This window comes from Oncorhynchus kisutch, linkage group LG13 (genome assembly GCF_002021735.2).
Source record: "Oncorhynchus kisutch isolate 150728-3 linkage group LG13, Okis_V2, whole genome shotgun sequence".
In the NCBI taxonomy this organism is placed as follows: domain Eukaryota; kingdom Metazoa; phylum Chordata; class Actinopteri; order Salmoniformes; family Salmonidae; genus Oncorhynchus; species Oncorhynchus kisutch.
In genome coordinates this window covers 7,469,582-7,492,862 of record NC_034186.2, presented here as the reverse complement: position 1 = coordinate 7,492,862, position 23,281 = coordinate 7,469,582, and the positions used below count along the sequence as shown (strand labels likewise).

General features: G+C 44.2%; 2 protein-coding genes across 3 annotated transcripts in view; both read right to left on the bottom strand.

The window, feature by feature from the left end:
* The window catches only part of wwtr1 (WW domain containing transcription regulator 1), a 75,922-nt gene extending 69,125 nt beyond the window's left edge, over positions 1-6,797 (bottom strand). The window contains exon 1 of the mRNA XM_031838025.1: positions 5,816-6,797. Coding sequence (XP_031693885.1) covers positions 5,816-6,219 — 404 coding nt within the window. The 5' untranslated portion in view covers positions 6,220-6,797. The remainder of the gene's footprint in view (positions 1-5,815) is intronic.
* A 6,140-nt stretch (positions 6,798-12,937) lies between these two features.
* On the bottom strand, positions 12,938-20,984 carry commd2 (COMM domain containing 2). 2 transcript variants are annotated; one of them, XM_020471665.2, is made up of 5 exons: positions 20,741-20,984; positions 19,674-19,751; positions 19,245-19,327; positions 18,890-19,063; positions 12,938-15,123 (listed from the first exon to the last, which is right to left on the bottom strand). In XM_020471665.2, the coding sequence occupies exons 1-5, from the start codon at positions 20,805-20,807 to the stop codon at positions 14,923-14,925; spliced, it is 603 nt and encodes a 200-aa protein (XP_020327254.1). In that variant the 5' UTR covers positions 20,808-20,984; the 3' UTR covers positions 12,938-14,922. The 2 variants fall into 2 exon arrangements, with proteins under 2 accessions (XP_020327254.1, XP_020327255.1); XM_020471666.2 differs by having other exon boundaries at positions 20,862-20,984.
* Positions 20,985-23,281: the final 2,297 nt, after the last annotated feature.

The following is a 23,281-nucleotide window of genomic DNA, read 5'->3' as shown; positions in this document are numbered from 1 at the left end:
CCCTAGTAAGAGCAGACACTCTGGTATGCAGTGAGACAGCCTTGTGATTGAGGAATTCCCTAGTAAGAGCAGACACTCTGGTATGCAGTGAGACAGCCTTGTGATTGAGGAATTCCCTAGTAAGAGCAGACACTCTGGTATGCAGTGAGACAGCCTTGTGATTGAGGAATTCCCTAGTAAGAGCAGACACTCTGGTATGCAGTGAGACAGCCTTGTGATTGAGGAATTCCCTAGTAAGAGCAGACACTATGGTATGCAGTGAGACAGCCTTGTGATTGAGGAATTCCCTAGTAAGGGCAGACACTCTGGTATGCAGTGAGACAGCCTTGTGATTGAGGAATTCCCTAGTAAGAGCAGACACTCTGGTATGCAGTGAGACAGCCTTGTGATTGAGGAATTCCCTAGTAAGAGCAGACACTCTGGTATGCAGTGAGACAGCCTTGTGATTGAGGAATTCCCTAGTAAGAGCAGACACTCTGGTATGCAGTGAGACAGCCTTGTGATTGAGGAATTCCCTAGTAAGAGCAGACACTCTGGTATGCAGTGAGACAGCCTTGTGATTGAGGCAGACACACACACACAGCCTTGAGTATGCAGACCAGATGAAAGCACTAAGTGATGCTCAGAGCCATGGCCGTAAACTAGACAGCAGCCATGCTGGGGTCCATGTTTGTACATAAAGGGCTCCAAGCAGTAGAACTCAAGATAAAAGTCAGGATTCAATACGAGCCGTGGAATGTCCGATTGAGCCGACATCTGCAGCATTGGCGTAGTACCAGTGCCTTTAACACGGTGAAGAGGAGGGAAAACAGATTGAACCCCGGCCGAAGGTGAGACTTCATCCTCCCCCGTCTTGACTTTCACCTCTGCCTCAATGTACCAGGACAGACTGTTCAAATCTCAGTCCCACCCCCCAACTCCTGTGCTAACTCAACCCCCAACAGAGAGAGAGACAGAGATTGGTTCAGCTAAACGCTGAATGACTTCCGCTCTTCAGTCTCACCCCCAAACCCCTGTGCTAACTCAACCCCCAACAGAGAGAGAGACAGAGATTGGTTCAGCTAAACGCTGAATGACTTCTGCTCGTCTCTCAGCATCAATCGGGGGCGGCAGGGTAGCCTAGTGGTTAGAGCGTTGGACTAGTAACCGAGCTGACAAGGTACAAATCTGTCATTCTGCCCCTGAACAAGGCAGTTATAACCCACGGTTCCTAGGCCGTCATTGAAAATAAGAATTTGTTCTTAACCGACTTGCCTAGTTAAATAAGGGTAAAATAAAAATCACCTCTCGTCTAGTCCAGAGTCCAGTGAGGACACAGCCACCCACGCTGATCTCCCGCTCTCTGTTATCACTATCATTTACACTATCACTTCTTCTATCGCTGGCACGATCATTCTGTCACACAGACCATTATCAGTCACTTTACAGTAAGTTACTCTACTGTAAACCCACCCGAGGCACCGCTATATCAAGCCAGCGAGGCAACTCTTCCTCAGACCAGCTTGGGAACGCACGGTTAGGGACTGGAACACTGTGGATGGGGTGTAGAGTGGATGCCTATGAAGGGTCTCAGTCCACAGTAATGGGCTCCTGTTGCAGTAAAGGGGAGAGCATTGGGATGGGTTTGGACACGTTTCAATTGAGAGAAAATGGGAAAAGTGGGAGAGGTTGAGCAGGTGACACAATGTGTTAGTTTTACAGTTACCACATCCTGGATTAAACTGGACCGTGCCTCTCATTTAGCTCTGTTCACTTGTCAATTGCACTAAGTACTAAATTCAATTGTGTCAGCTGTCGCAACATGCATTGTTTTCACAAGTGTGCGGGTGGGTGAGGAATGGGGGGAGGATAATAGATTAAATAATTGACTTGTGGAAACACACACTACTGGGTGGATGTGAGAGAAGCACAAGACAGTAAGGATGTGTGACCTATGACCGGGGGCTACTGTCATCATGCAGGATTTCCTGCAGAGCCAAATGGCAGGATTCTAAAACCTTCGGTCCTATTCATTTGACATTTACACACATTGTCTCCCATCCTTTTTGGGGGGGGGGGGGGGGGGGGGTTCTGAAAAAAAGTTCTGAAAAAAAAAACACACAAAAAACAAAACAAAAAACTCATGCCTCAAAGAGCTTCAGAAGGCAGACAGGTGAGAAGATGGAGAGGCAGTGGCCTCCTTAACAAAGAGCTCAGAGTGAAACTTGCAGATCCAGCAGCCCCGGGCCAGCCAGGCAGACTTTGTTTTCCTGCCTGGTTAATTGCAGGGTGCGGTGGGGCTGGGGCTCCCAGCTTTGTTGCTGGTGACAGAGCCAACTGTGAAAACCTCTGCAGGAGCAGGCATGTTCACACCCCCGGTTGAGACCGAGAGAGAGGAGACACCTCCTGGAGCCTGGGGTTAGACTGCAGGCATTCCCTCCCTCTCCTACACCTCGCTGCAGCTCCTCCCCTTCTCTACAGCTGCCAAAAAAACAGCCTCAGCCGCTCCTTCTTTCCCTGCGTCCCCCCCTCTCTTTCCCTGCCTCCTCCCCTCTCTTTCCCTGCCTCCTCCCCTCTCTTTCCCTGCCTCCCCCCCTCTCTTTCCCTGCCTCCCCCCCTCTCTTTCCCTGCCTCCTCCCCTCTCTTTCCCTGCCTCCCCCCCTCTCTTTCCCTGCCTCCCCCCCTCTCTTTCCCTGCCTCCCCCCCCTCTCTTTTCACACCCTTCTCTTTCTCCCTGTTGTTTTCACCCTCCTTCCTCCCACTTGTCCAACCCCCTCACCTCGCTGTATTTTTCCCCTACCCATCTCTCCTCTGGGAAGTTATCTAGCTAATGAACAGCCAGACCTCCTGATCAGTGCTCCCTCTGTTGTGTGGTAGTTCTCCTGACGGTCAGTCAGGATGCAGCCAGCCAGCCAGAACAGGCCAAACCTCTCTTTTTTAAAATTTAACTAGGCAAGTCAGTTAAGAACAAAATCCTATTTACAATGACGGCCTATACAGGCCAAACCCAAACGACGCTGGGCCAACTGCGCGCCACCCTATGGGACTCCCAATCACGGCCAGTTGTGATACAGCTTGGAATCGAACCAGGGTGTAGTGACGCCTCTAGCACTGAGATACAGTGCCTTAGACCACTGTGGCCACTCAGGAGCCCCGAGCTCTCTGCTTTACTTTTCAGCCCAGTGGCTGCCTGTTTCCTGGGGAACACCCCCTCTGACAGCATTGTTATTCACAGTTTTAACCTGGTCAGTTGGTGTTTAGCATGCTAGTAGATACCCATAGACTTCGTCATTATGCTAAAGCTACTTAGCACAGACATAAATGGTATCCACTAGTTCAAGGTTAGGCAACCCTGCCCCATGTACTGCAAGCTTTTGTTCCAACTAGGCACCATGCCTGACCAACTGAGATGATCAGTTCAGTGATTGTCTGCGGCACCCCAGGACCAGGGTTGCCTACCCTGTACTAGTTCATCTGACTCTGGTGGTGAAGTAGATAAAGGGGACACTGCCAAAATCCCCAAGGATCCCTTTAAGTTAATGTTTAAACGGATACCGATTCCTTTTGGAGACAATGGGCACCGGGCTGTTGATACTGTACTGTTGAGTAATCTGGGAACAGAGGCTCAGTGTGTGAAAAAGGGTGTGTGAAGTGAATGTGTATGTTTTAGCACAGGGGCCCCCTCTGCTGCCCCTGAGGCTGAACGGAGAGTAAAACCCAGGGTGTGTTTTCTCACACCCTCTATAATAACTATCCTTTTGGAGGACACCCTGCTGAGCTGACCCCTACCACACACACTTCTGCCTTGGGTCAGGTAGCCATGGTGACCCCTACCACACACACTTCTGCCTTGGGTCAGGTAGCCATGGTGACCCCTACCACACACACTTCTGCCTTGGGTCAGGTAGCCACGGTGACCCCTACCACACACACTTCTGCCTTGGGTCAGGTAGCCATGGTGACCCCTACCACACACACACACACACACACACACACACTTCTGCCTTGGGTCAGCCATGGTGACCCCTACCACACACACACACACACACACACACACACTTCTGCCTTGGGTCAGCCATGGTGACCCCTACCACACACACACACACACACTTCTGCCTTGGGTCAGGTAGCCATGGTGACCCCTACCACACACACACACACACTTCTGCCTTGGGTCAGGTAGCCATGGTGACCCCTACCACACACACACTTCTGCCTTGGGTCAGGTAGCCATGGTGACCCCTACCACACACACACTTCTGCCTTGGGTCAGGTAGCCATGGTGACCCCTACCACACACACACACACACACACACTTCTGCCTTGGGTCAGGTAGCCATGGTGACCCCTACCACACACACACACACTTCTGCCTTGGGTCAGGTAGCCATGGTGACCCCTACCACACACACGCACTTCTGCCTTGGGTCAGGTAGCCATGGTGACCCCTACCACACACACACACTTCTGCCTTGGGTCAGGTAGCCATGGTGACCCCTACCACACACACACACACACACACACACACTTCTGCCTTGGGTCAGGTAGCCATGGTGACCCCTACCACACACACTTCTGCCTTGGGTCAGGTAGCCATGGTGACCCCTACCACACACACACACACTTCTGCCTTGGGTCAGGTAGCCATGGTGACCCCTACCACACACACTTCTGCCTTGGGTCAGGTAGCCATGGTGACCCCTACCACACACACTTCTGCCTTGGGTCAGGTAGCCATGGTGACCCCTACCACACACACACACACTTCTGCCTTGGGTCAGGTAGCCATGGTGACCCCTGGGCCAGGGAAGAATGGGTCTGCCTGTTCGTCTAGTTCTTCACAGAGTGAAGAGTCGCAACACTCATTAGCATTGAGACTGACGGGTGTCTCCATCAGGAGAGATCGGGAGATACGAGCCAGCAGCACTGATAAGGTAATCACTTTCTTATCAAGGTGATCACAGGTAGGTGTGTGTGTTTAAAACAGGTGACAGAACAGAGCCTCTTCATTGATTTAAACACTGATATTTTCAGTCACACACACACACACTTCAGTACACCGTGGGCATGTGCGGAGGTGAGAGATTAAAGGTCAGCGTGACACCTCAGTGTGAAAGACATCTATCTGCTGTTATTGTGTCTTGTCCCTGTGCATGGGTGAGGATAAGACACAGAAGATAACAGCCATTGTGGTTTAACCGGCTGGGGCTCAGAGAACGAAACCAAAGACATCTTCACTGCTGTTGCAAAACACACTAGACTAGAGGTGGTCTGTTATCACGTTGCCCATGGAGATACGTCCCTTACTGAAATGGCAAAACTTTCCATTGAGTGTATTAAGAGGTTTTCATGTTATTATATGGCCTAGCACAAAACATAGAATAATTTTGGAAATAAGATGAATCTAAAACAAAAGCATTGGGGCCTGCGTGAAAAGTTTGACACAGAGCACTAGGGGGCCACTGCAAGCACAGACAGGTACAACTCACATAAATGACTTGATGCTAGCTACAGGCCGTTATATATTAGGTTAGACCTGTGTGAATAAGGGGATGGCAATTATAAGGTTTAAGCTGACAGAGCCAAACAAAGACAAAAATAGTGTATTCTGTCAAATTTGCCACATAGGTGTTCAAAGAGGCCAATCGTTCAGCACAGTGATCTGAAGCTTTTGCATCTATCATTTCAGATGAACCAATGTCATCTGAAGTGAGTTTTACACCGACTGAACTTCAGATCTGTGGTGCTTTAAGGATTATGGAGTTGTGTTTTATTGAAAGGACTGGGGACTTTATCGTGTGTGTTTTCTGTGGAATAAACAACAACAACAACTTACTTGAGAAAGTACTTCTGTCCGTTGGACGTGTAGGCCATCTCCCATCCAGGGGGCAGCGGCAACTCTTCGGCAACATCGAAAGACTGGTGGCGGATGTGCGAGTGATGTACCGGGCTTGGAGTTGGGTTGGCTCCCAATCCAATCTGTAAAGTTGCGGGCGAGGAATGTGACCGTACGTGTTGTACGGTGAGCCTGGGCGGGTGACTGCCCGAATCAGTGCTCGACTGTCGGGAGTGAGATCCAGAATCTGGCTCCTTGAAAAAAGAGTCGGGTAACATTTTTTTCCTCCATGAACTGGGTTTCGGGTTCATAACCGAATTAAAAAGCGCCTCGAGATCCGTATCCGAGTCCTGCGCGACATGGATAACTTGTTGTCCTGGCATTGGCTGAAGTGGGTTGCTCATTTTGTCTTAGTGTAAAAGTTAGAGCAATACAGAAAATATAAAAACGATTTAAAGTTGAGGCTTTATACAAATATCAAACGTTGAGCCTTCTGAAGTAGGCCTAGGCTACTCTCAGGCAAACTTTTATAAACCCTCTGTGTGGACAAAAATAGTTCACCTTTCTGCCGTCAAACTCGCAATAAAACTATTATATTAGAGTAAGATAGAGAACAACTAAATGTGTCCCTACATGAGAAAAGTAATTTTAAATGTAGCTACTTTCCCTTTGCTCCGGCCAGTTCGGTAGATCTTGTTGCTCCTGTCCCAAAGTTTGTAAACTCAACTTTCCTACGACGCCTGTGTCAGCAGTCGCTCATGAATTATGCATGACCTCCGGCGCTCGAGGGGTTGCACCGTTTCAGGATTACTAAACAAATATCTCTCAATTTACAAACTATTGATGGCGGGTGTAACAATGACGTAAATGTTGAAATAGTTCAAACTCAACGCCACAAAGTTGCGGAATAGAGTTGTTGCGAGATGTTTTTTTGTAATAAATCACAGCTGCTTCTTTCCGTTTGGAGACGGCCCTGTGTTCTTCTTTAAACTAGTTATTTACTGAAATATAACAATTTAAGTAAAGTTAATCTAAAAATGTCGACTGGATGTTTGTGTTTTGAATGTTCTGTAGAAGATAATGACTTTTTTGGTGGAAAAAGAACAGCCGTGAAATCGTTTTGAATGTAGCCTAACGGATTGTCACACAACACCCCCAGTGTGGGTGTGAAAACATTAGCCTACCCATCTGTTGAATAACCATTTGAAATTTGAGCGCTTGGTGCCCCGCCCTAGATACTTTGACTGAAATAAATGTTTCTCTGTGATTTTGCCCGAGTATACATACACTATGCAGTGATCTCTTCGAAGTAGGTTTCTCATTAATTTGCCCATATATAGTAGCATGACTGATAAACCCTCCCACGCCAGTCAGATACACTACTTTTTCTCTTTGTGAATTTTCAATCCCACGTATTCTTTAGTGGTCCCGTCTATAGTGTGGTGAGGGGCCTGTATTTGATAAAATGACAAATACATTGTGCTTGCAGTCGTTTCATTACAATGTCAACACATTGCACTCATGGTGAATTTTATCAACACGTTTTTTTATTTATCTAGGTTCATGTTTATCCCCCCAAAAGTTATCTAGTTGAATTTTAGCCAATGTTTTTTAAATTATTTTTTTAGGTGAATTTTATCAAATGTGTTTATTTTTTATTTTGATAAAACACACCCACTAATGTGGTACACAGGGCAAAGATTCCTCTGGCTCAATTGATAAAAAAGTTCAGCATTAGGGTATTGGAACGCAGCAGGTTAAATCTCTGTTTGGTGGGCTAAATTAAGCTCCATGTTCATAACGATGATAAATGGATAACAGTTTTGTTTGTTTACTTTTTAGAATAGATTCCTATATATTTCCCAGTCGGTGGCCCTTCGGGCTTTTAACCACTGTGTGAAACTGTAACACGGGCCACGATTAAAGTAACCAGAAGCCCTTGTACTCCACAGAGGGTGCAGCTGTCCTTTGTAATGTCAAATGTTAAGAGATGGCGTGTGCCACCCTGTTAACCAATCCCTTTGATGGGCAATTACTCTGTCCTCAACAATGTACCTACCAAGCAGCCATGGACTCCTCAGTCTGGCTGGCCTTGGCCTGGATGGGGGGGAGGGGAGGAGGGGGGGGGGGGGGGTCTGGTCTGGGTTCACTGGTCCGTTTCCGGCCTCAAACCACCAACCCCATCATGTCATAGAAGTAGTGCACCTACAAGAATACAGTAGAATCTTCTCAAAAGTACAGTAGAATCCTCAACAGTACAGTAGAATCTTCTCAAAAGTACAGTAGAATCCTCAACAGTACAGTAGAATCTTCTCAACAGTACAGTAGAATCCTCAACAGTACAGTAGAATCTTCTCAAGAGTACAGTAGAATCCTCAACAGTACAGTAGAATCTTCTCAAGAGTATAGTAGAATCTTCAAGAGTATAGTAGAATCTTCTCAAGAGTACAGTAAAATGTTCTCAAGAGTGCAGTAGAATCTTCAAGAGTACAGTAGAATCTTCAAGAGTATAGTAGAATCTTCTGAGACCAAAAAGTCAATGATTTTCTCTGGATTGGAATCTTTTTGGTCGAGAGGTAGGCTATGTATGGTTGACTATAGGGTGCAGAATGTTGATGTGTCCCACAAAATAAATCAAATGTATATTTTTTGTAGCCACAGCACTCACAGATACTGTACTTAGGGCGGCAGGTAGCTGAGTGGTTAGAGCATTGGACTAGTAACTGAAAGGTTGCAAGATTGAATCCCCAAGCTGACAGGGTCGTTCTGCCCCTGAACAAGGCAGTTAACCCACTGTACCTAGGCCGTCATTGAAAATAAGAATGTGTCATTAACTGACTTGCCTAGTTAAATAAAGGTCAAATAAAAAAATTATAATACAGCCACAAGCCACCAGTCATCCTGATGTAACATTGCATGCCCAACCAAAGCCCAAACCCCAAGCTGTCTGGCATGCCAGGAAAAGCCCCGATCGGATGGCAGGGCAGTCAGTGAACAGGGATCATATTCAACCACATAACATCGACTACATCCATAGTGGAGACATCATTTGAACTGAAGGTAAATAAAGAATTAGAATTATTATGTAAGAGTCAGTCTCTCATTAAAGTTCATATTCTGTTAACTCATACCCAAATAATGTTGTTGACTCGTCTTATATTCGTATTTGTTTCCCAAAGCATAAATAAATCATTTAATAAAAATCCATTTTAAAAATCTCAAACTTGTATCTCAAGACAGTTTAGACAAATGTGTGCTATTTTCTCATAGAGATTGATTTCATCCTGCCTCATTGACTGAACTGGACAACAATCAACACTGGTCAACTCGTGTGAATATTTTTTATGACCGGTATACGCCCACACCATTGCAACACAGAAAAGCTGCTTGTATGTCACATACTGTTCCTTCCATAAAGTACAAGCATTGGTATAGATCATATTTTATACAAAACATCTGGAAATACTGGACAGTATCTTTAAAGGATTAGGATGAATTCACTCCCACAGTACTCATTCTCGTTTTTTTTAGCTGTGCCTGCAATTCTGATTCATACACACACACACGGCTCTGACTGTCTCTGAGGTAAGCTCTCTGGCGATGTGCATCTGTCTCTGAGAACAGTTGACTTTGCCAGAAGTTCAGCAGATATCTGACACAGAACCCCTTGACCCTCCATACACACACCTCCACCCAACCCGTACCCTGAGAAACACACCTGTCACTGGATCTATCCTGACCCCTGAACTCTATAGCAGCCCCCTCAATAGTCTGGGGGTTAAGAGGTAGATCTATGGGATACAGTCAGGGCTTACTTACTCGGGGGCTCCCGAGTGGCGCAGCAGTCTAAGGCACTGCATCTCAGTGCTAGAGGTGTCACTACAGACACCCTGGTTTGAATCCAGGCTGTATCACAACCGGCTGTGATTGGGAGTCCCATAGGGCAGCGCACAATTGGCCCAGCGTTGTCCGGGTTTGGCCGGTGTAGGCCGTCATTGTAAATAAGAATTTGTTCTTTTTTTTCCTACTGTGTTATTGACTTGTTAATTGTTTACTCCATGTGTAACTCTGTGTTGTCTGTTCACACTGCTATGCTTTATCTTGACCAGGTCGCAGTTGTAAATGAGAACTTGTTCTCAACTAGCCTACCTGGTTAAATAAAGGTGTTCTCAACTAGCCTACCTGGTTAAATAAAGGTGAAATACATTTTTTTTTTTTTTATTAAAAATTAACTGACTTGCCTAGTTCAATAAAGGTTAAAAAAAAATTTACATCTGATATTTGACAATAGGAATTTTTGTCTTGTTGGTATGTTTAAGTTGTTTGTGTTATGTCTGTACATGCCTGCACAACCTGTTATGATCTTTCATCATCTTCAAGATGAATAATGATCATAAGTTGATTACAAGCATGTCATTGTATTATTGTTGCATTGTACTGGTATGTAATATGTTATTTATAAAGGCTTTCTGAATGACTACATTCAACTGATCTAAATATGTTCTCAGACACATCAGTTGTGTTTTAATGATACAATAACTTTTAGTATTCAGCCTCAAATAGGGTCTGAACTGTGAAGATGGTTCCAGGAAGTGCAGTAAGTTGACGTGATTACACAGGAAGCACCTGTGTTATTGAACAACTGGGAGCTCGGAACTCGCCGACTTCCGAGCGTTCAAAACAACTGGAAACACGGGGAAAAAAATCGCTCAGACTGGGAGAAAAACAAAATTGGTTTGAACAGTCATCTGAAATAGAGACTCTTTCTAGAGCTGTGACTTTCCGACCTGAAGATCACTGACGTCATGATTTGACCTAATATTCTTCCCAGTTGTTTGGAACACGGCATTCAGAAAGTATTCAGACCCCTTGGAATTTTTCCACATTTTTATGTTTCAGCCTTATTCTAAAATGGATTAAATAAACGTTTTCCTAAATCTAAACACAATATCCCATAATGACAAAGCGAAAACAGTATTTATTTTAAATGTTATCAAATTTATTGAAAATTTAAAAAAAAACAGAAATACCTTTTTTGCGTAAGTATTCAGACCCTTTGCTATGAGAGTCGAAATTGAGCTCAGGTGCTTCCTGTTTCCATTGATCATCCTTGATGTTTCTACAACTTGACTAGAGTCCACCTGTCATAAATTCAATTCATTGGACATGATTTGGAAAGGCACACACCTGTCTATATAAGGTCCCACAGTTGACAGTGCATGTCAAAAACCAAGCTATGAGGTCGAAGGAATTGTCCCTAGAGCTCCGAGACAGGATTGTGTCGAGGCACAGATCTGGGGGAAGGGTAACAAAACATTTCTGCAGCTTTGAATGTCCCCAAGAACACCATCATTCTTAAATGAAATAAGTTTGGAACCACCAAGACTCTTCCTAGGGCTGGCCGCTCGGGGAAAACGGGGGGTGACCAAGAACCCAATGATCACTCTGACCCGATGGCCTGACCCGATGGCCTTCATGGTAGTGGCCAGGTGGAAGTAACTCCTTAGTAAAAGACACATGACAGCCCTCATGGAGTTTGACAAAATTGAGACCATGAGCAACAAGATTCTCTGGTCTGATGAAACCAAGATTAAACTTTTTAGCCTGAATGCCAAGTGTCACGTCTAGAGGAAACCTGGTACCATCCATACGGCGAAGCGTGGTGGTGGCTGCATCATGCTGTGGGGATGTTTTTTAGTGGCACGGACTGGGAGACCAGTCGGGAAAGATGAACGGAGCAAAGTACAGAGAGATCTTTGATGAAAACCTGCTCCAGAGCGCTCAGGACCTCAGACTGGGGAGAATGTTCAACTTCCAACAGGACAACAACCCTAACACCTCCAGGCTGTGCAAGGGCCAATTGACCAAGGAGGAGGTGGAGTGCTGCATCAGATGACAATCACCCAACCTCAACTCAAATTGAGATGGTTCGGGATGAGTTGGGATGAATTGGGACTGCAGTGTGAAGGAAAAGCAGACAAGTGCTCAGCATATGTGGGAACTCCTTCAAGACTGTTGGAAAAGCATTCCAGGTGAAGCTGGTTGAGAGAATGCCAAGAGTGTGCAAAGCTGTCATCAAGGCAAAGGGTGGATACTTTGAGGAATACAATATTTTGATTTGTTTAACACTGTTTTGGTTACTATATGATTCCATATGTGTTATTTCATAGTTTTGTTGTCTTCCCTATTATTCTACAATGTAGAAAATAGTAAAAATAAAGAAAAACCCTTGAATGAGTAGGTGTGTCCAAACTGTTGAATGGTACTGTATAATTTCAGGGCAGGTGTCTGTAGTGGTGGGGCAGTAACCAAAAGGTTGCTAGATCGAATCCCAGAGCTGACAAGGCAAAAATCTGCCGTTCTGCCCCTGAACAAGGTAGTTAACCCACTGTTCTTAGGCCGTCATTGTAAATATGAATTTGTCTAGTTAAATAGAAATGCTTTCTTATATCTTATACCACATTTCTGAATGTCTTATTCGATGCATTTCTATGGGCTATAGTAATATAGGCCAAATTCAAATTTTCCCCTACATTGCAAGGGAGGGTAAGCTGATCCGAGATCAGTGCCTAGAGGCAAATTCTATCTGGTATGGTCTGGAGCCAAGACAGTAACTTTCCAGCCACCATATTGGCCCGGTTCTATTTCTCCCCTAGTTCCTTCCCCCAGCTAGAATTCCATTCAGTATGAACTTCATAGGAGGGATAGGTACTGTAATTAGGAATAGGGCCGGGCAACCCCCGCAAAGGTTCATTTCCAGCTACTATATTCTCCAGCCTACTGTGTCTTAAGACTGCCATAGGAGTTGAATTAGGTCTCAGTCAAGTCTCTGCTGTCGTTTTGCTGATAGTGGTGGTTTACCGATAACATACATCAAAATAAAAACAGAAGCAAAGTTGAGTTGATTGGCCTAAGTAGCTGTTTTGTTTAGTAGTTTGCTGATGGAGGTATTTATGTGTAATCATTCCCTATTTGAGAAGTAATACTATTATAAACCAATGAACAGGCATGTGTTCACAAAAAAATTTACTCACGAAAACCTGACTTCATCAGTCTTTGAAAAATGAATAGACAGCAATATCTAAATAGTGTTCTCTATTGCTCAAGAAACAGTCGCAGGTAAACATTTTAACTTCTTTGCTTTATAAAATTCAAAGTAACATTCAGCCACTCAAAAAATCATCAGAAATCCTAGAAGAATACATTAGTCAGACATGCAGAAGTAAAACAAAAAATTAACACTTGATGTATAACAGAAAGAACACATTCTGAATCCTCTACATTATACAGTGCAGTGTTCTCTCACCGTCCTCCATAATTGACCCTTCTCTATGCCCGCCCCCTCCTTGGTTACTGTTGCAACATCGGAAAACATTTTCCAGTGCTGTCCAATTCCCCATTCAACCACTGACGACATCCCCTCACAATGATCTCAAACTGTGTTTTCTAATACATAATGAAAATAAACATTTGCTCATCAGGAAACTCTTGGGTATGTTGTAGTGGGACTGTCATTACAATTGTTTCCCGAGAACCTGATCAAATTATGCTAGTGGTGCAGCTAGCCACTGAAAGGCTCTGAATTCACTGTCAGCATGCAGTCAAAACTATAACCCCCTTTGGAGCCAACTAGCGCTTTCAAATCATATCCTGAAGTCGATACCAGATAGGAGTTGTATTCATAACATTGCTAACTTAGCTAGCTAACATACATTGAGAAAACAAGTTATATTAAGTGGCTAGCTAGCGTCAGCTACATTTTGGTGACCAATGAGAAAGAGTTAGCTACCCAGCTGAACTAGCAAACAATGTTATTAGTATCATTTCAGATTTGAAAAATACTCAAACAGGCTCTGTATTTCAGGAATCACAGTATCAAGTACTCCTGCTGCACTGTTCAGTTATTTAGCCATGTAGGCAAAATGTTGTTTTTAAAGAAAACTTTTTGCCATAGTCCTCACTGGATTTCATGTGATTTAAACGGGAGCTTGTCCGAGTCGGACATGACGACAGTTGCTATCCATTTGAGTGATGCGATTGGTTGCCCAACATTCTGGGGCAGGGCTTAGCAAAGGGCCAATTGGTCGGTGAAAAGAATCAAGGCTATCCCCCCCAAAAAAATGTTAGCACAAAAAACGTGATATAAAATACAATTAACACTTTTACATGTGAAGGTGAACAAATTCAATGATCAAAGAAATTGAATGCAAAAGCACTGCATGATTACAACTGAGGGCTTTTGCCAAGTGCTGTGTTTCCACAAGGTTAGAAAATATCCATCAGTAACCTCAACATACCACATTAGAAATGCCCAAAATAACCTCCCACCTAATTCTGATCTGGTTATTGTGATTGCCATTAGCTAAGTGAATTAGAATTGCAATGCCTTGGATGGCAATGGAGACCACAGATCTGGGACCGGGCTGTGAGGGAGACCAGATCTGGGACCGGGCCTAAACATATTAACCTGTAAAAGAAAAGGGTTCATATTGAAACAAAAAGGATTGAATTCTTTGAATTCACACCTTAGTGTGGCCTCATCTCCCTCCCTGATCAGAATAAAACTGCACAAGTGATAGCATACCCCAGGTGGCCTCTGCCATTTTTATTTCACTTTTCCTGATCAGCTCTCCCAGGGCCTGTGTCCACAAAGCGTCTCAGAGTAGGTGAGAGCTGATCTAGGATCTGTCCATATAAATCTGATTCATTATGATCTAAAAGGCTAAACTGATCCTAGATAAGCCCTCCTACTCCAAGACACTCTGTGGCTATGGGTCTTGATCCAAACAGAAAGTAAAAAAGGAGACATAAGCACTTCAGGCAACAAAGTTTTATCCTATGTGATAGTGGCCCATCTCCTATCCCTGCTATTCCTGATGCAGGGTAAGCTGTAGCGCCCTCTGCTGGCAGAGCTCAATTCAAAGTTGAGAAATAATTTCATGTCAGGGGGGACCCTATTTGCTCTTACATAGGGTTCCGGGGTCAAGGAATAGAACCCTGTTTGATGTTGCACAGGAATCTGTGTCCAAAGGACTTGATGTTGCACGCGTCCAGATCAGTGATGTCCCAGTTCAATAACGGACAATAGTTGTGTCAGTCGGAGGTCACTATTTGATGTTGCGTAGGATCCTGCGGCAATGGGTGGTCTTGAGCTCAGCTAAGGCTTTCTCCAGCTCCTGGATGAGGTGCATCAGGGTGGCAGGGTCAGTCTGTAGTACCTTAGCGCTCTTATCACCTCCACTCTCCTCCAGGTGCAGCTTCATAGTCACTGTAGGCTTAACCTGCTGCCGGAGGGCACGACTAGCCAGCTAGAGGAGAGAGATGGGAGGGGGACTTTTTATTTTTACAAACTGAATTGATGTACCATCAAAGAGAGACAAACACAGAAAGACTCCACTCACACACAGGTCTAACTAGCCCCTCTCCCCCCTAAAAAATTGCAGCATTTATTCAATAAAAACTATTTTTCCATGACGTTATCAGGCAGGAATATCGGCGTAACTTGTAATGACGTTAGAAGCAACACTTGGTTTTCATTAAAAACTTATTGCGAGCTAGGAGGTGACCTAATAAAGACATTTGAATATGTCACCAGAATACATCCCTTAGCCGTGGTATATTGGCCATATACCACTAGGAGGTGACCTAATAAAGACATTTGAATATGTCACAAGAATACATCCCTTAGCCATGGTATATTGGCCATATACCACTAGGAGGTGACCTAATAAAGACATTTGAATATGTCACAAGAATACATCCCTTAGCCGTGGTATATTGGCCATATACCACTAGGAGGTGACCTAATAAAGACGTGGAGTGCCTGGATACAGCCCTTAGCCGTGGTATATTGGCCATATACCACTAACCCCCGAGGTGCCTTATTGATATTATAAACTGGTTACCAACGTAATTAGAACAGTAAAAAAATAAACACCATGTCATACACATGGTATATAGTCTTATTGAACACAGCTTTCAGCCAATCAGCATTCCGGGCTCGAGCCCAGTTTATAATTGTAAATAAATCCCTTTTGCACATGTGCATAACTACAGATAAATCCAACAGGAGATGGGAGTGAGTTTGACAGAGGAACCTCAGCACAAGCAACACTTGAACGAACTTCCCCCCAAAAAAAAAAAATGTTAAAACTATTTTCTGGCAATTGTGCCGGATGTTAAGAGAAAAAATATAATTAATTTAAGAAATGTATAAAAATGGCCTTTCTACGAGAATGACTTGTCGTTTCAATAGGGATAGGCTACACACTAAAATCTAGGTTTATGATAGTAATTCACCTTTGCCATGGTTTGCTAAACGAGATGCAGGCTGACTATAGCCCCTGATAGGCGATCTGAAATTAGATGTAGTCCTACAATAGCCTAGGCAAGACGTAGGGTGAACAATTTAGCAGCTTGCTTAGTTCAAATTGACAGAATCATTTATCAAATCAAAATTTGATTGCATACACATATTTAGCAGATGTTATTGCGGGTGTAGTGAAATGCTTGTGTTCCTAGTTCCAACAATGCAGTAGTATCTAACAATTCACAACAATATACACAAATCTAAAAGTAAAAGAATGGAATTAAGAAATATATAAATATTAGGAACAAGCAAAGAGTGTGCAAAGCTGTCATCAAGGCAAAAAGGTGGCTACTTTGAAGAATCTAAAATATATTTTGTGGTTACTACATGATTCCATGTGTGTTATTTCATGTGTTATTTCATAGTTTTGATGTCTTCACTATTATTCTACAATGTAGAAAAATAGTATAAATAAAGAAAAACCCTTGAATGAGTAAGTGTTAAAACTTGACTGGTACTGTATATGTCTATGTATATATAGGGCAGCAGCCTCTAAGGTGCAGGGTTGAGTAACCGGGTGGTAGCCGGTTAATGATGGCTATTTAGCAGTCCGATGGCCTTGAGATAGAGAATCTGTTTTTCAGTCTCAATCCCAGCTTTGATGCACCTGTACTGACCTCGCCTTTTAGATGGTAGCGGGGTGAACAGGCCGTGGCTCGAGGGTTGGCCTTCCTGTGACATCGGGTGCTGTAGGTGTCCAGCAGGACCGGTAGTGCCCCCCCCCCCCCCCGGTGATGCGTTGGGATGACCATACCACCCTCTGGAGAACCGTACGGTTGCGGGCGGTGCAGTTGCCGTACCAGGCGGTGATACAGCCCGACAGGATGCTCTCAATTGTGCATCTTTAAAGTTTGAGGGTCTTAGGGGCTAAGGCGAATTTCACCACACTGTCTGTGTGGATGGACCATTACAGATTGTCAGTGATGTGTACGCCGAGGAACTTAAAACTTTCCACCTTCTCCACTGCAGTCCCATCAATGTGGATGGGGGGGGGGGGGGGGGGGGGGGGGGGGGGGGTGATCCCTCTGCTGTTTCCTAAAGTCCACAATCATCTCCTTTGTTTTGTTGACATTGATTGAGATGCTATTTTCCTGGCACCACACTCCCAGATCCTTCACCTCCTCCCTGAAGGCGGTCTTGTCATTGTTGGTAAACAAGCCTACTACTGTTGTGTCGTCTGGAAACAAGATGATTGAGTTGGAGGCGTGTCTGGCCACGCAGTAATAGGTGAACAGGGAGTACAGGAGGGGGCTGAGCACACATCCTTGTGAGGCCCCATTGTTGAGGATCAGCGAAGTGGAGGTGTTGTTTCCTACCTTCACCACCTGGGGACGGCCCGTCAGGAAGTCCAGGGCCAGTTGCACAGGGAGGGGTTCAGACCCAGGGCCTCAAGCTTAATGATGAGCTTGGAGGCTACTATGGTGAAGGCGGAGCTATAGTCAATGAACAACATTCTTACATAGGTATTGTCCAGATTGTCCAGATGGGATAGGGAAATGTGCTGACGATTGCCCTATTGGGGCGATAAGCAAATTGAAGTGGGTCTAGGGCGTCAGGTAAGGTGGAGGTGATATGATCCTTGACTAGTCTCAAAGCACTTCATGATGACAGAAGTGAGTACTACGGGGCGAAAGTCATTTAGTTCAATTACCTTTGCTTTCTTGGGTACAGGAACAATGGTAGCCATCTTGAAGCATGTAGGCTCAGCAGACTAAGATAAGGGTTGATTGAATATGTCTGTAAACACTCCAGCCAGCTGGTCTGCGCATGCTCTGAGGACACGGCTAGGGATGTCGTCTGGGCCGGCAGCCTTGCGAGGTTTAACACGTTTAACTGTCTTACTCACGTCGGCCACAGAGAAAGAGAGCCCACAGTTCTTAGCGGGCCGCGTCGGTGGCACTGTGTTATCCTCAAAGCGGGCGAAGAAGGTGTTTAGCTTGTCCGGAAGCAAGATGTCGGTGTCTGCGACGTGGCTGGTTTTCCTTTTGTAGTCCGTGATTGTCTGTAGACCCTGCCATATACATTTAAGCGTGTTAACCCTCGCAAGGTACCAGCCCAGACGGCATCCCCAGCCGCGTCCTCAGAGCATGCGCAAACCAGCTGGCTGGTATGTTTACGGACATATTCAATCTCTCCCTATTCCAGTATGCTGTCCCTACTTGCTTCAAGACTACACTGTTTGTATTCAAACATATTCCCAGTCACCTTGCCATGGTTAAATGCGGTGGTTCACGTTTTCAGTTTTGCGTGAATACTGCCATTTATCCACGGTTTCTGGTTTGGGTAGGTTTTAATAGTCACAGTGGGAACAACATCCCCTATACACTTCCTGATAAACTCAGTCACCGTGTCCGTGTATACATCAATGTTATTCTCAGAGGCTCCCCGTAACATGAATAGAGAGGCGAATTTGAGTTAAGTGTTTCCCAATAGCCTGCTGAAATAAATATTAATAACATGGATATGAACTGAATATGCTTGTCAACAACAAACATTGTATTTTTCCCGACCGGCAGCCTAATCTGACTGACTATAGGCCAAAAACCCACAACCAATACATTTTCACCCGCGACATCGTTGTCAAAGTATCCAAATTTGTCAGGGAAACCGCAGACTTAGCAACCCTGCACGCACAAAAAAGCAGACACACAGACAGGCCAACAGAGAGACATGCAGACAGAGAAAACAAACGGACAACAGAGTACCTGCACGTCCAGCCTCCATTCCAGGTTGTGGTAGTGTGGCAGTGAGGGGGTGAGTTCACCCAGGATGTGTCGGATCTCCTTCCTGTTTTCCAGGTAGAGCTGCTGCAGCAGGTGGTTCAGCTCCTCGGTGAAGCCCAGCACCAGCACTGAGTCCTGAAAGTCCACCTCAGAGATCTGCAACACATACACAAGGCAGAGAACAGGCTTAACATGGCAATTCATTCTGAACTCTTCCGAGAGCTGCCTCAATGTAAGTGTGCTAGTTAGAGACTAGCACACTCCTCTGTCTAACTTCTCACCCCTCAGTGTGTTAGGTGTAGGAAGGGTATAGGGCAGGCTCTAGGTACCCACTCACCATGAGTTTGGAGCTCTCGGTGAGCAGGTACATGAGTCCCTCCACACCATGCTGTACGGTCTCTGCGTCAACACTCAGCTTCCCTGAAGGACACAGTGAGGAGGGGAAACTAGTTGTCTACCATGTAAAACATGTTGAACAAAGAAATGGAATGAAAGCTTTACATTTATTTATACCTTTATTTAACTAGGCAAGTCAGTTAAGAACAAATTCTTATTTTCAATGACGGCCTAGGAACAGTGGGTTAACTGCCTGTTCAGGGGCAGAACGACAGATTTGTACCTTGTCAGCTCGGGGGTTTGAACTTGCAACCTTCCGGTTACTAGTCCAACGCTCTAACCACTAGGCTACGCCTGGAGAAAATGTTTAGTAGGAAGAGAGAAAATGTTTTGTAGGAAGAATCATGCAAGCTTGGAAACTGATACTTACTGGCAGCCCCCTCATAGATCTTAGGGTTTGTTCCCTTTCGCAGGAACTCAACCGCTATTCGTCCAAATTCACCAACCACTGATAAGGAAAAACAAGAAATATTACCCCTCAAACTTGTGGCAATGATCCTGTGACTCCGGTCCAGATAACCATTAGCCTACCACTAGGCTGGACAGCAGCTTGTGGGCGTTAAAGTGTAGGGCCATAAAGCCCACTGGCGGCTGCCCTGGCTAGCCCAATAACGGACTAAAGGAGCCTAACGTTACTCAGTATTTTCCAAGGACTGTGTTACCCTATTCATGGACGTTAATTATGTTAGCGCCCATTGATAGCGTCTATTGACTAAAGTATCTTCTCGGACCAGCTTGCTCTAAATATTAATACGCATCGCTTGTGGTACGGTTTTGGAAACCTAAGGAACGTATATTCCATATCAGCGAGAAATTATTTTCAAAAATGAAAAGGTTAAATTACTACACAACTTTTATAGGATTAGGGCTCCCACACGGACATATTACCATGTTACAGACCGAGTGGACGACCGGTGCGAACCGGTGTCCGTGTATAAACGTAAGACGGACGCCAAACTTTTTTTTTTAATGTGATATGAAAGTAAAGGGAACTATGTTTCTATAACCGTACCGCAATTGAGTATCGATTCACGTTTAGATTGAGTATTTTGGCTGCCACAGCCAATTCGCCTTTAAAAACAGAACATGTAAGGACATAGCACCTATCCCGCCTAGGGTTATATATGAGCACTCCCTTGCTCTCTGATAGTCTAGTGGCATTTGACATATTGTTATACCCATTAGTCATTTCAGATCCACTCAATGGGTATCGGTAGCTAGGTTGTTTCTGGATAGGCACAGTAACGTTATAGGCAGACGGAAGTAGCGAACGTTAGCTAGAATAACATCTTGATAACAGACAGGACAATCTATGAATCTGTTGCACTGTATTCGCTGGTTTAATAACTTTAAAACACAATGAATCTAGCGTTGATTGAGTTAGTCTAATGACAGCTGGTAACATTAGCTAGCTGTCATGCTAACAGTCATATTTACCCGCAGAGTCCACCTCTGGCAGAAACCCCAGGTGCTCCTTATGTTCGTCAGATAACACCAACAGCATTATTATAAGTTATAGTCTAACTCTTATTGTGCAAAGTCGACAAAATGTACCTACTACAGAATGAAATGTTGACTTTTATCAGTTAGCTAACTAGGCTGATCAAAATCACATGACCACCAGGATCAAAATTCTACAGCCCATACAATTCGAAAGAAACAAAGTTGCAGCAGAAAAAAGGTTCCGGATTCCTGCCGCACTGGCCTGCTTATATTTGTCCTGTTACAAGTGTTTTAATGTAAATGTATTTCTTGCATATCCCAACTCCCCCTAAGACACCCACAGGGGTGTCACGGCCAGGGCCACCATTGACACGTTAAATGCCTTGCTCAAGGGCACAGCAACAGATTTACATTTTTTTCCACCTCTTAAACTCTGGCATTTAGACCGGCAACCATTCGGTTACTGGCCCAACACTCTAACCTCGATGCAGGACATTGTAATGACATGGGTGTTGAAATGAAGTTGTTGAAATGATCACTATTCTGTCTGGTATTCATCACAATAGGCCACACTATCACCAGGCACTTGAGGGGCTTCACATTTTTGAGTTTTTAAACAGTGATAACAACCTTGGCATTCCAACCTTGTGATGTCTGGAGGCTGAAGAAAACACCGCTTTCAAGTAAGCAACGTGCACGCAGTGGTGGAAAAAGTACCCAATTGTCATACTTGAGTAAAAGTAAAGATACCTTAATAGAAAATCACTCAAGTAAAAGTGAAAGTCACCCAGTAAAATACTACTTGAGTAAAAGTCTAAAAGTATTTGGTTTTAAATATACTTAAGTATCAAAAGTAAATGTAATTGCTATAATATACTTAAGTATTTTAAGTAAAAGTATAAATCATTTCAAATTCCTTATATTAAGTAAACCAGACAGCATCATTTTATTGTTTTTATTTTATTTATGGGGAGCCAGGGGCACACTCCAACACTCAGACATCATTTACAAACAAAGCATTTGTGTTTAGTGAATCTGCCAGATCAGAGGCAGTAGGGATGACCAGGGATGTTCTCTGTTTAGTGAATCTGCCAGATCAGAGGCAATAGGGATGACCAGGGATGTTCTCTGTTTAGTGAATCTGCCAGATCAGAGGCAATAGGGATGACCAGGGATGTTCTCTTGATAAGTGTGTGAATTACACAGGGTGGGAAACTCCAGTCCTCAAGGGCCTGATTGGTGTCACACTTTTTCTCCATCCCTAGTGTAACCGATGTGAAATGGCTAGCCAGTTAGCGGTGGTGAGCGCTAATAGCGTTTCGATCGGTGACGTCACTCGCTCTGAGACCTTGAAGTAGTTGTTCCCCTTGCTCTGCAAGGGCCGCGGCTTTTGAGGAGCGATGGGTAACGATGCTTCGCGGGTGTCAGCTGTCTATGTGTGCAGAGGGGTTCGAGCCCAGGTAGGGGCGAAGGAACGGACTAAATAATACTGTTACACTAGCAAACACAGCGGGTTAATCAAATTGCATTCTAAACTGAAGGTCATGATTAGGTGATTATTGGAGTCAGGTGTGTTAGCTGGGACTGGGTCAAAACTGTGACACCAATCAGGCCCTCGAGGATTGGAATTTCCCACCCCTTTAAGCGTTCTAAATGTAACAAGTACTTTTGGGTTTCTAGAATAATGTATGTAGTAAAAAGTACATTATTGTCTTTAGGGATGTAATGAAGTAAAAGTTGTCAAAAATATAAATAAAGTAAAGTACAGATACCTAAAAAAAACACTTAAGTAGTACTTTCAAGTATTTTTACTTAAGTACTTTACACCACTGCGTACATGTCTACACTCCACTTCTACATGTTTTGTCTATAACTTTCTATTAGTTGTACTGTACCACACTCTTGCAGTGCATACCATTTATAGATATTTTAAATTATCACTGGAATTAACAATTCCTCCATTGTGAAGTCAACAGCACCGAGGAACTGTAATAAACATCATTCTGAACAGATGGGTGAATGACTATGAATGAACATTTACCCGTTAATTTTTGTAAACTTTTGTCTCCCTTTACTCTGTGATTTTTTTTTTTTTATGAGTACAAGCTTTTGTCAGTAATGTGTCATCAGTAAAGGACATGAACCTGAACGTAGCTTGACAATTTAGCAACTCTAGCCCAGACTTCAGAGTTGCTTTGCAGCTTCCGGTTTTATTTAAAAAAATAAAAGTCTAGAGCTTGTTTTAGAACTGCATTCAATAATGATGTTATTCCAGTAGATGACGTAGTATAGGCTTGGACCTTTAGCAAATGACTTGTGTGAGAATGATAAAGACACAGAAGAGCCTTGTCTAGAATAACCGCCTGAGCTGCAAAATAAAAATTTAATATTGTTTAGGCTAGGCCTATTTCGCCAGCTAAATCTGCCATGCTGTTGTGTGTTATTTAATAGCCATATAATTGCATAATTTGTTTTTACAGTCACGTGGGGCTATTGTGGTGATCATGTAACCTAATGAATCACACTTTCTCCAGT

What these genes read in the sequence shown, in the direction of transcription:
- commd2 (XM_020471665.2), bottom strand. Translation starts at nt 20,807, where the DNA reads ATGCTGTTGGTGTTATCTGACGAACATAAGGAGCACCTGGGGTTTCTG. An exon ending in GCCAGAGGTGGACTCTGCGG is followed by an intron (nt 19,752 to 20,740) that starts GTAAATATGACT and finishes TTTCCTTATCAG; the next exon opens with TGGTTGGTGAATTTGGACGA. An exon ending in CCGAGAGCTCCAAACTCATG is followed by an intron (nt 19,064 to 19,244) that starts GTGAGTGGGTAC and finishes TATGTGTTGCAG; the next exon opens with ATCTCTGAGGTGGACTTTCA.